Genomic DNA, 12,630 nt, shown 5'->3' on the forward strand with positions numbered 1-12,630 from the left:
GTGGAAGTGGGAAGCGGGACTAAGCAGAGCTTTAACAGAATCAAAGCAGTGTTTTCCCCAAGGCCTCAGCCATTTACCTTGTTTACTATTATCCTCTTAAATGTGTCTTTTATTATCTGTTACTACTTATCCATTCAAGAGGACAATTCTTCAGCACTCTGAATTAATTATTACCCTAAGTTAGTTAATTCCTATTGTTACAGAAAGTTTTACCAAATGTTTTATTGAAAGGTTTTACCAAATTGTTTTGCTGTTATTGCAGCAAAGCTTAGCGTTGCACCTAAACTAAAAGAATCCAAGCAAGCAACTGTAGTATTCTTACTTGACAAAAGTATTATTTAATAGATCAAAAGTGTACTTTTTATTTTCTTTCTGAACAACAAATTCTTTATGGCTTCTGTGAGAAATAAAAACATACCAGCAATCCAGAGGTTTATTTTGTTCCATCAAACAAACCTCCCAAACACAAATTTTGCCTGCCTATATTTCTACAAAGTTAAAGCCTACCTTTTCCCTGAGGACCTCAAAAAATGAGATAAGACTACTCAAGATCCTGTTATCTTTGGAAAATCCAACTCAAACATTCACAGGGAAAATCTATACTTTCAAAGCTTATAGAATTCTGCTTTGCTCATTGACTTTGCATGTTATTTCAGATACTGTTTCTCTTTGCACCTCTATTATCATCATGGTCTTGCAGAGTTAGTGCAGGTTTGTACAGATCCTTGTCTGTTCTGGGTCACTGTAGTATTCTAATCCCCAAAAGCATCTTTGAGTTGCATTGGGTTGTTGAACAGAAGCTGGATACATGTTTGCCTGTTCCATGTACAGGATCTCCTCATGCTAACAAAACTTAAACAAACCCAAACAAATTGAGGGACTGAAAGGTCATCAAAGAGAACTTAGAATCAGTGTGATTAAACTTGATAGTTTTTCTAGGTGACAGTAATTTTGTGATGTAAAGCAATTAATCTCCTGTCTCCCTGTGTGCGCATGTATCAGGGAGGAAGAAGCAACAGAAGTAATTGAGTATCAGTGCTCATTTTATGTGGTCTATAAAGCTGTTTAAGATCTTTGCACTTGGTGTATAGCATACAAACAGCTACGTCATACATAATGTTTGTATTTCTTTTTTTTTTTTTTTCATTTTTTTTCTTTTTTTTAATGAAAGGTCTGAGCACTTTGGATCTCCCAGCAAGCAGCCCTCCTCCTGGTTACTCTGCTTGGAACTTGACCTGGGTCATGAGAGATACATCCCCTTTCTTCTCCCATAGAGGACGACACAGTGAGTAGCATTTATATATTGTTCTCAAGAGGCTGTAAGTAACTGCCTAAGGATATTGGTATAATACTGGAGCAAAACAACACAAGTCAAGTGATTCATCTAAAATATGCAGACTGTCAGCCCTTGAGGGCACTAATAAGCCTTACTGCCCCTCACCAGCCACCCCTGGGGCCTTTCCCCACCCTGCCCATGGGCCCAGGAGTCCCATTTCAGGCCAGCTCAGCCTGACGTGATCTTGGCCGTCGCCATGTCTACGGAGGTACCTGATGACCTGGGCTGCTTCAGCCTGCCCTGATGCCTCAAAAATAAGGTCCCACATTGTAGTATTTGGGTGGGGAATCCAGTGGTATTATAAAGAAAGGAGCTGTGTACGGAACTTATTTTTTCTTGCCATCTCCTTTTGTAACTCCCATTCCTTCCTAAATTTGGGAATCTGTTTTCATCTTTCTCTGGTATGACCTATTTACTGCCTATCCATAGCCATTCCACTGTGAAATACGATGGTCGTAGTTAGGACTGGACTGCGTAAGGCAATATCTAACATGCAATCCAGAAAGTGACTGAAGTAGAATATATCTACTATATATCTACTACCAGTCTCTTTGAGGGGAGATAAGGTGCTGAGAGGCTAATAAGATTTACTCACCCCAAGCCTGTAATTATCTGCTTGAGGGAAAAGTTTGACCTACCTATATGAAGGAGTCCCATATTTCTTCAAATTTATGTTGCAGCCTTTTATGTGTACAATATATATTCTTTCCACTGGCATACAATATCTGCTCCTAGCTGTTGTATCTGCTTGAATGATGAGGACACACCAATTTCATTTTGGAAGGGACAGTAGTACAATCTTTTTTCCCTCACTTGGTTTTCTCAGAAGTTGCAAGAATGATTTTTAATTTATCCTTTATTACTTCTTCCTAAACTCTTTCAGTTTCTCAGTAAAACTATTCTAAGGGAAGGCTTTGTTCTTAAAACCTAAAAGCATTGATTCCAATCTGACAGCATCACATGGAGATAAATGTACTGCACCTAAGCAGAAATGATTTATTATGATTTTAGCTGGTTGCACAAGACCAAATTCTACCATATACCAACCATCTGTTTTGCAAGGAAAGGCAGGAATTTGATGAGATGTTACAGAAAATACAGTCTTCACTCAGGACAAGTCTAAACCATTTTCTCCCTCAGTAGGTATAATGCAGGACGTGTGCCTTGAAAATACTGGAGAATCTTGAATAGGGGCAGGAGTAATTTGGGTTTTTTCCTAGCTTTGCACTTTAACAGTTCCAGAAGTTGGCAGAACCTCCTTTAAGTTAAAGGGGTAGCAGTAGCCCTCAAAGTCATGCATTTCAGACTGGAACACCCCATAGCATCACTATGCGGACATACTTCCTGCAACTTCAGATATGCAGCGTGTGGAGCACCAGTGTGGGTACGTGCAGTAGAGCCTGTAAGAACAGCCCAAGTCTAAGAGGACAACTCTTAGAACTTCTCTCTATTCCTCTGCATACCTGCAGCTTATATGCACCTGAATGTTTATTAGTAAACTTCCCAGGAATCTAGATTTCTGTCCAGAACTGCTATGAGCATGACAGGGATGGACAGCGCCTTTCAGCAGCTGACTATTGGCTCTGGATCTAAGCAGCTCTGTGAAGGTCACTCAGGGACTCAGCAGAGCAAGGCAGAAGACAAAGTTAGACCATCCAAGGTCTATGTGAGTAACCTTGTCCCAGGACCACCCCTGCCTTCTGATTAAGTGGTGAATCCCAAATCACAGAATTAGCAGAAATAAAACCCAGCAGTCCTTTACTACTAGAGTGTTTTCCTCTTCTGTCAGAAGCTTTGCTCACTGCTCCCAGCGTGACTGTGATTACAGAGTGCTCAATACAACTTCTATCAAAACTTTGTTTGCCTAATCATCTGATGGGACCCATCTAATTAACTGGCTGACATTGCTGGAGTGGGGCAGTATTGGTTGTCTTAATTACTTTTTCCCTGTGTTCTGCTACTGGAGAAATCTCTTTGATGGAAATGTAGGGTCCCTCTTCCTCAGCCAAACTAAGTTCTCTGCTCCTTTGCTCAGAATTAAAAATTCTGACAGACTGTCTCTAGTAGTTCTGACAGGAACAGTGCTTGATGATATCTTTGAAACTATATGCAGCAGTCCCAAAAGATAATCACTGACACAACAGGATACTTGAGAGTGATGCATTCACAAGACTTTTTTCAATTTTGTCTAGAGGTTTCTAGATTTGTCTCTATCCAAGCATTGATTAATCATCCACCATCTCAGAGATACAAAATCCACCTGCCTTTCAGAAAACATAGGCTTAAAAAACTACATGAAGTCAAAATCGTCTGTGAATTCAGCCTGCAGGGCTTTAAATCTCCATATTTTTATGTTTTCTTTTGTTCTCTTTGAGGTACACTCAAACTATTTCCTGTGGCTACAACTAACTTTTGATGCATTCTGCATATGTGGCCTTAACAGTAGCGTATTAATCTCCCATTTGCAGCACTGATGGAACTCTGTCCTGAGGCTTACATGATTAACTGCACCCAGCCACATATTTCATTTCTTGTCCTGGTTGGTTGAATATTAATTTTCTCTTCTGTATAGGAATTGTATAAGAAATCAATTGTCCACTGCATAAAATCCATTAAGCTTCTGTAACAGGGGTTCCAGATGACAGACACCCCTTAAGGCCTGGAAGCCTTCATGCAGTTAATACACCCCTCTCTGCCCCATCTTCTACATCCCCCCAGGCCAGCCAACAACACTGAACTTGGAGCACAATCCTGAGCAGGGTACAGTGGCAACTGCGGAAAGTGCTACTGACTGGAAAAAAATCAAATGCAATTCAGCCCGTCTAAATTCTGTTTTGAAAGAAGAACACGTTTCATGAGAATAGCAGGCATAAGGATTGCCATGTTGGGTGGTTTGGGAAACAGGAGATGTTGTCTGTGCATCTCTTTGCCAGATCCCCCCAGTAGCAGCTGAACTCCTTGGCTGTTCTGAACTAGCTTTGTGCAAAATACAGAAGTACCTCTCTCAGGCCATGTCAGTCTTCTGCAATACAGTTTACAGATTTTTTTTGCTGCCCCCCCCCCCCCCCCGAAGTTCAGGAAATAGTGATGATTCCAAAGTTAACTGGGACTAAAACTCAGAGGGGAATAGCAGATTCGGCTACCAAATGACTAGTATGCTTAAGAATGTCTACAGAAGGTGAGTTCAGCAGAGGAGGAGCACACACCTTCAAGAGTGCATAATTATTCACAGCTTTGATTTAATAGCTACTAAAAGCATAATCCAAAGGATGGCCTCTATTAACAACTTATTAATAATTTCACTCAGCAATATGTCCTCAGAAAACTAATTTGACAGGGTTGGGTTTTTTACACTTTCTAATGGAACGTCGTCTATGATGAGTTCATGATTTCCTGAATTGGGTTTGCTAAAAATAATATTAAAAAAAAGTGTTAGCCTAATTTTTCTGTGGAATAATTTGGGGTCATTCTCACTGCGTATTTGATGCTCAGTGGCACGGCAGTTGCTCAGGAAGGTATCAGATTATTGATGTTTTTCTCTGGTAGGTTATGTGCAACTTTCTGAATTCAAGTACTCATGTGCATGCATTCAAAATACCATTTCATTCATGTGAGATGGATACCAGTTAGATATTGCTGACATGAAACTCAATGAGTCTGAATGTCAAAAAGGGAAGATGGAGAGAAAGAGGGCACCAGCCAGATGCATTCGTGTTACAGTTATGTTCCCATGACTACTTGTTTTGTAAATCTACAACAAATCAGACTAATACTGACATCTTCAGAATGAAAAAGCTATCATGATACTTGGCTCAGCATGGCATAGTGAGAGGTATGGATATGAACTAATTGTTACAACCAGTTCCTGTTTCGAAGGTGAGATACAGTCAGGAGAGAAATGAGGAAAATAATACTTTGTCCCAGAGGAAAAATGAATCCATGCTTTCTTAGTAAAGATAGTGGAAAAGTGATGTACTACCTTAATTCAAGCACATTCTTTTTGTGATCTTAGAAGTACTCTAACGTAGTTTTCGAAATAGTGTTATGAATATAATAGGGCAAGACTTCAATTAACAGCAATTATTCACACCAGATTAATAGAATTGCTCCATATAAAATAGCAGATGCTGTGACCCCATATACAAATGCAAGAATTCTTGTTTAACAATTATATGGTATTTTTGCCATGTGCAATGGTGCTGAAATCCAGGGGGAGGAAAATCACAGGAAAAACAGCATCTGCCAAGCTAAACTGAAGGCTGTGCTAAGCAAGAAAGAAGAAAAAATCTTATTAGGGAGAAATTTTTACTTTCTTTCAAGATATTATTTTCCTTATATCCTCTTTCATCTGCAGATAATACGCCAATGACAGCTCAACATTTTTTCAATAAGAAAATAACATACAGTAAGACAACAAATGTCTTTTCTCCCTGTCTCTCAAGTATTAATTTTCTCTAGAGAGATCTCAAACTTCATGCAAGAGGTCCCTTGTATGAATTATCAAAATATGACAGTTCATCCAACCACTGTTTTGCGCCAACTGGAGCATGTTTTCTAACAATTGCTGTTAGTCAGTACTTCAGTCTTTTGGCCAGAACTGGCATTAGAAATGCACTTTCATTTATTGTTTTTGCTGCATGCATGGGAGACTTGGTGGACAAATATTTCTTGTGTGGAGGATGAGCTCTGTCACTTCTTAGAGCAGGAGGAATGAAAGTGAGAGCTATTGCTGGTTGTTCTCCCAACACTCCCTCCTCACACCTCTCTCTGTAGCTGTCTTGAAAGACTGTGCTTATAATTGATTGATAAAGGAGTCCTGGCCCTCTTCTTTGTGGCTTGATTTCCACAGAACAAAGCAGCTGTCAAAGATTTTGGTGATTCAGTCCCTGGTGCACACTGAGGAGCTGGATTGATATAAAGTATATGCTGTCATTTTAAAGATTCTCATAAGAAATAAATGAATGGTTGCATTATTGCCGTTTTCTCTAAGCAGTGGCCCATCCATCTGTGTCTCACTCCCCAGAGGATTCATTTAAAATGCTTCTGGCATGAGGAGAGCCTTGGCCTCCCCAGGGAGGGAGGCAGCTCGCCCTGTGCTTGGTACCAAGGCCCGAGCGCTCTTCCCGGGAGTGATTCCCTCTTCTGTGGAGCAGGTGAAATTATGACTCCTGTGGGGTACTGCTCCTCTAGAACTCTTTTTTTCAGGATGCAGTCTAACTTTAATAGCCCCTCCTGAGGGAAACCCGAGCATTTCAGGGCAGGTGTTGTAGGGATGGGCAGTGCTGGCACAGCCAGCTGTGACCCTGCCCGGCAGGTAGCGCGCCCCTGCCATGCCCCCCGCAGAACGCCGGGGAGAAACCAGCCACGTTGAAATCTTCCTTGCACACAGTGAGCTTTGACGAGCCCTTGGAGGCCCGCCGCCTCGGGGCCCCCTCCCCGCCTGCCACGGGTGGGGCTGCTGTCCTGCCGGCCGGCCATGCGGGGACAGGTGCGACACCAGCTCCGCCGGCGAGCTGGAGGTGGAGGGGCTGGGAAGCCTCGACGGAGCAAGGAGGTGGGTTGAGGCCCTGGGCAGGAGCAGCAGAGAAAGGTTAGGGCACTGCCTTGAAGAGGGTGGGGGCTCTTAGGCAAACAGGGCGAGACCCTGGGGGTCTGCCTTTACCGAGCCCCACCGGGACACCTCCCGTCTTCCTCCATACCCCAGCTGGTGAAAGGGACATGTCCCCCTCCCCCAGGTGAGGTCCCAGCCCATGGGGTCACAAAATGGCGGCTGGCATGGCGTGTGGGTGAGGCGGGCCGGGCGTTGTGAGGGAGAGAGTGGGAGGAGGCTCATCACGACTGGCCGTCAGTGGGGGAACAGCGGCGTTCCTGTCAGTAAACCCAAGGTCAGGGGAGCATGCATGAAGATGTGCTGCTGCAGAGGAAGGACGCAGAGCAATAATGTAACTTGTGCTAAGCAGCTTTAAATTAAAAGGTGGTCCCTGCTGAACACAGCCTGCGTCTCAGGGCAGGGAGAGGGGTTGGTGTGCTGCCCAGCTGCTCTCCTCAGCGCTTCACTTGCGGGTGACTGAGGTGTGTCAGGCGGGATGGACCCCAAAGCCGTGCTGTATGGAGTGATGCCGTGGAGGACCTTGAGTGCCTCCCCCATTCCTCACCTCCCCTGTCTCGCCATGCTGCTGCTCTCATGTTTGTTGGCTCCTGGAGCTGCAGCCCAAAGGCCAGACAGTTACTGTCGGTGCAGGCCTTTGCTAGGGGTAGTAAGGCCTGCGGTGCCTGGCAGGGATGCACCTGTCATGCTTTTCCTTAAAATGTGCCAGTTTGCCCTTTCTTAGTGCTGAACAGTGGAAGGAAGCAGGTGAGAATGTCTCTTCAGGCTTGCTTTCTTGGCAGGAACAAGGCAGTTAAACCCTGCAGTTGTTTTTCCTCTCGAATTTGTGTGACCACTGATACCTTTTGCCTTTCCCCGTCTGTGTTTTTCTGCGCCCTGTGGTGGATTCACTCGTTTTAAATTGCTGCTGTACCTCCAGTCACACAGTGGAAAGTTGGCACTAGGGATCCATTTGCAAAGAGTTTCACCCCTTCTTTGTGGCAGCGGGGTAATGCTTGTTTCCAATGGCCTAGCCTGTATTTGGTGTCGTCCTGGGTGTTCAGTAGGCTGGGGAGCTGACAGCCAGAGAGCACAGAGTCTACTATTTATGCTCCATTTTTGGGGAGAAATACTTACTGCTGTAGGCTTCCCTGTATCACCCCACATGTGTACCACTGTACTGGTGGACAGAAATCCAGAAGGGCCTGATGAGGCAAATGAAACCCTTAGATTGAATGCCCTGTGCCCTTTTCTACCCAGAGGGAATGGGGAAGGCTTTAGGAACTGGCTCTGTCCCCAGGATTAATAACTGGAAAATCAATTTGTCATTTCCCTGTCATAAATTAAAAGCTTATAGGCCTTATAACATGAGTATAATAGAGGTTAGTGGGTATTGATGGAGGTCTCAAAGCTCACTCAGCAGAGCACATCTCTACTATACAATTTGAATTATGTCTCCTCCACAAGGAGTATCTGTCAATATTTGTATAAAAAAAGACATCCTGCACAAGAATATTTTATCTCTTTCTACACTGCTGCAGCAGTTGTTGCTGCTGGAGGAGGTGTGTTCTTGAGGGAGGTTGTGGTCCCATTTTGATCATTTTAAGTGACCTCTACATTGTGCACTCGTGTCTGTAGATGCAGTACAGATTAGTCATGTTTAACCTGATGAGATGCCAGTGAGGTTGTACATCTCTAAGCTGGTCCTTCTGAGAACAGAGAATCTCTACCCACTCCCTTGTCTATTGTAGTGAGGTGAGACAGCAACCACACCTTTTCAAAGGGGTGACCAGCTGAGAGTAATGGAGGAGGAGTGATCTGTAAGAGTCAGCAGACCGAGAGTGAAAAGGACCCTTTTAAGTCAGACACATGTAGAACTAGAAAGGGGCAGTCTAAGAGGAAATTACCTGCTAGTAAGATTTTTGTGGTTGGAAGGAGATTTGGTTTAAAACAAATAAACGTATTCTGTTGTTGGGCAGCTGAAGAAAGGATAATCAGAGTAGTTTCTTAACAAGAACAGGCTCTTTATGTCTCTCTTTAGATTATTTTTGTTCTAAGTAAGGCATGCTTCTGTGATGTGTGGTTACACAAATGATCTAAGACGATCCATAATCTGACCTACAGCAGTGTAAAAGGATATTTCCTGCAGATTATTGTGATTTGGCATATTATTTATACTACTATTTGAAGTTATTTGTTTATTAGAAAACACTAATCAGTTTAATTGAAACAGATGTAGTTGCCAGATGTTTTAGCTGTTTGTGCACAAATTATTGCTGTTAGGTATGTTGATTAAAAATAAATAAACTGGAATACTCACAAGACTCTAAAGTCATCAGACACGCACATAGATTCCACTGTCTTTTCAATCGGATAGTAGCTTAATTTAATTTTCATAGAATCATAGAATCATTTCAGTTGGAAAAGACCTTTAAGATCATCAAGTCCAACCATTTTCTCTCTGTGGTTGATATCCTGTATCTTCCTACGTACCAGAAACTGAAATGACTGATATCTACAGCCTTTCTTATTGCAATATATTTAAAGAGACTTTGCAATTTGTTGGAACTTAAATTCCTATAGAGCCTTTAGGATCTATAATGTCAGTACAGCTATGGCATAAATGCATATGTTGGATATAAATCTTTGTGACATCTCTTTGAAAAAAAACCACAACCCCCCCCCCCAGTTTACTGACTAGGCACACTGTTCAAGTTATAAAGCTCTGTATCTAGTCAATTTATATTGGTAGTAATTTAAAAAAATAATCACTAAAAGTTGTGTTAGGTTTAATTACCTTTCCTGCAGTGTTTGCTGTTTTTCAGAAAAGGGCAGAATGGCTTTTATTCAGCTTCCAAAGGCACATGGCTACTTCTTTATGTGCTTAGCTGGGCAAGAAAAAAAATAAACTTGGTATTGCATTTAAACATGTTAAGACGAAAGTAAAAAAGGAAGGAGAAAGACCTTTTTTTAATGCAGAAGCATAAAAAATGGGAGGTGACTTGTGGCAGCAGGTCAAATTTTGTGAAGGTTCTGTGTTTGCGAATGTGGTTTATATGGTCTTGTAGCAGCTACCACACCAAGAGCAGCTTATCAGTGAAAAACCTGTATGTATTGTATATAATGCTTTTTTTTAATAAGGTGTATTACTTTGTCAATAGTGAAGGACATTGTGAAAGAAGGAATGCCTGAGGGTAGGAAGTTAACATTAGGCTTGGAAGACTGGATGCTGCTCGCATAGACTTTGCATCTGTGGCATCAGATAGCATTTCTTTGTCATCGTTTCTTTGTACTGAATAGGATAATAGCACTGAAATTTGTGTCTGATACAAGATTAATTTAAATAGGAGCCTATGAAGAGTGCAGATATTCTGGTGATGTGGGGGGACTATCAAGTTCTGTAAAAGATGCAAGTATGTTTTCATTAAATCACAGACACTCTCAGATGTATGAGCCAAATAGTCTCCTCCTCTTTCAAGAAATAACCTGTTGTAAAGGCCATTCAGCTTGACCACAACAGGCACGTTAGATCATGACTGCTTCTCTGTAGGCTATTCATTGCAAGGGAAGGAAATGGTATTGCTACTTGCCTGCCTTTTCCTTTACTTTCCCCCCTCCAGGCAGAGGCTTTAGTTGTCTGCAGGGGTCATAACATTAAATGTGACGACTATTATTTAATCACATACCCCAATTAAGTTGTCCCAGTTGTAGGTCAGAGGCCTCCTGTGTTAAGGGCTCCACAACCGATTGATAGCTGTCTTTTGAGGAGGAGGTTCTGGAAAGTGAGACTGATTGGGGGAGCTGAGCTGGCTGTTGAGTGCTTGTAGGCACTGTAATCAGCGTCAGGGGGTGAGGCCTGGAGGAGGAAAATGAGAGCGTCTTGTGGATATCCATGAAGGGCTTCTCTGCTTGGGGGCAAGAGGGTAAGAGAGCACAAAGGCTTTGTTCCCAGCAGCTGGATGGGAGAGGAGTGGCAGCAAGCAGTGACGGCTGGAAAGCTCACGAATATATGAGAGACTGATGGGGAAGAGAAGCCCACAAAGAATGAAGTAGTTGATTTGAAATGATTGCTTTTGCCCCATGTTGTGCTTGGCCTGGGCTTTCCTGTCCATCATCCTGTGGGTTCCATCAAAAAAGTCCTCACGTGAGCTGTGTTTCTCCCCTGCCACCTTTTTTTTTGACAGTGCCTTGAAGCACAGACTACTCAAGGTGTTCCCTGTAACTAAACTGTACAGTAATGACGGTATATCTTCTGTAACACGTTTGGTTGTTCTTTTGTACATTTGGGGTTTTGTACAAAGTTTAATAGGCACTTAACACTTTATAGGGTTAAAAAAATGTTGGGCTTGTTTTTCTGTTTTTTAAAGAACATCTAAGGGACTAGAAATAAGTGGTCTGAGGTTTGGGTATGATATTGCAGTAGTAAACTGTATAGCATGAATATATCCGCTGTTCCCTGGTGCCTAAATTGAAGCATGCTTCATGTATCATGAAATTTATATGGGTAACATAGAGGCCTGAAGAGCGTAGCGACTTGTGCATTCAAATTTAAGGAAATATGTATAATCCTTATTACTGCTGCTTGTGGTGTATATGGATTCCTTACGTTCCACGGTGTTCTGAAGCATTCAAAATGTTGAGTGAATGGTAAAACACCTGATTAAGAAAATCAAATATAAACTGGAAAAATAGACTCTGCTCTTCCAGCTTGCTGTTAAAAAGGCAAATTAGCTGGGGAAAGTATAGTGAGAGGGCAACAGTATTAACCTTCAGATTAGCAAATGTTATATCACCAGGAGAATAGGCTGAACTACATAAATCTGTGCACACTAAGAAGAAATTAGATGTTTAATAGAGAATGTAATTGAAGTTTTAAAAAAATCAGTTAATTTGAGTAATGTCAATTCAGATTATTTGTTCCACTTGCATAGCTATGGCAGGACAATAGACAGTGTAGAAAACTGCAAAGAAGAGCTGTATTTTTTTGTTGGGCTTTTTCAAATGTATCTAGCCTTTTCAGAAACACTGAGTTCAGAAATAGTTTCTTCCCATTACTGAATATTGTGTTGAATGCTGACTGTGGTGACAAAAGCAAATGTATACAGGGCATTCCAGAAAATTTAGCAATCTTGACAATTAAAAGTAAAATCCGTGCAGGTTATCATTGCATGTTGTGTTAAGTAACTTAAATTATTATGTGATAGTAAATTGGACACTGGGAAGTGAATCATAACTGCACCAGCACGGTAATTGGTTTCTGAAAGAGAAACATCGCAAAAAGAAACGTCTGTGTTGGAGACAGATGCTGGCTGTACTGCCTGGAGGCTAAAGTTTGCGGCAGCAGATCAAGCTTCTGCTGCTTCTGCTGCCTCAGTGAAGCGTTTCAAACCCAGGGGGTCAGAAGGTTGCTTCACAGGGTACAGTCAGTCCCTATGGCTACCAGCATGTCCCATATGCCCAGGATATATGACTCACTTTGTGGAGTCCTGTGCTCACCAAGATGGAACATAACTATGAAGCATGTTAGCAATCTTTGCACTATAATGGTCCTGGTTGAATTTGAACCAGGATCCCAGAAGAGATTGGCTTTCTGTCCCATTTTATCAATTGACTAAGCTATTTCCCTTTTCAGTCTAGATGATGCCTTTCCCTCATTTAGCCTGTGCTGCCCTTGTATCTGTCCTGAAGGGGAATTACTGGCTCTTGG

General features: G+C 42.2%; 1 protein-coding gene across 1 annotated transcript in view; it reads left to right on the forward strand.

The window, feature by feature from the left end:
* Positions 1 to 12,630, forward strand: part of ALK (ALK receptor tyrosine kinase) — a 319,157-nt gene that overhangs the window by 87,169 nt on the left and 219,358 nt on the right. Inside the window, exon 2 of the mRNA XM_086460670.1 lies at positions 1,172 to 1,285. Coding sequence (XP_086316796.1) covers positions 1,172 to 1,285 — 114 coding nt within the window. The remainder of the gene's footprint in view (positions 1 to 1,171; positions 1,286 to 12,630) is intronic.

This window comes from Leptosomus discolor, chromosome 2, assembly GCF_034619465.1.
Source record: "Leptosomus discolor isolate bLepDis1 chromosome 2, bLepDis1.hap2, whole genome shotgun sequence".
Lineage (NCBI taxonomy): Eukaryota > Metazoa > Chordata > Aves > Leptosomiformes > Leptosomidae > Leptosomus > Leptosomus discolor.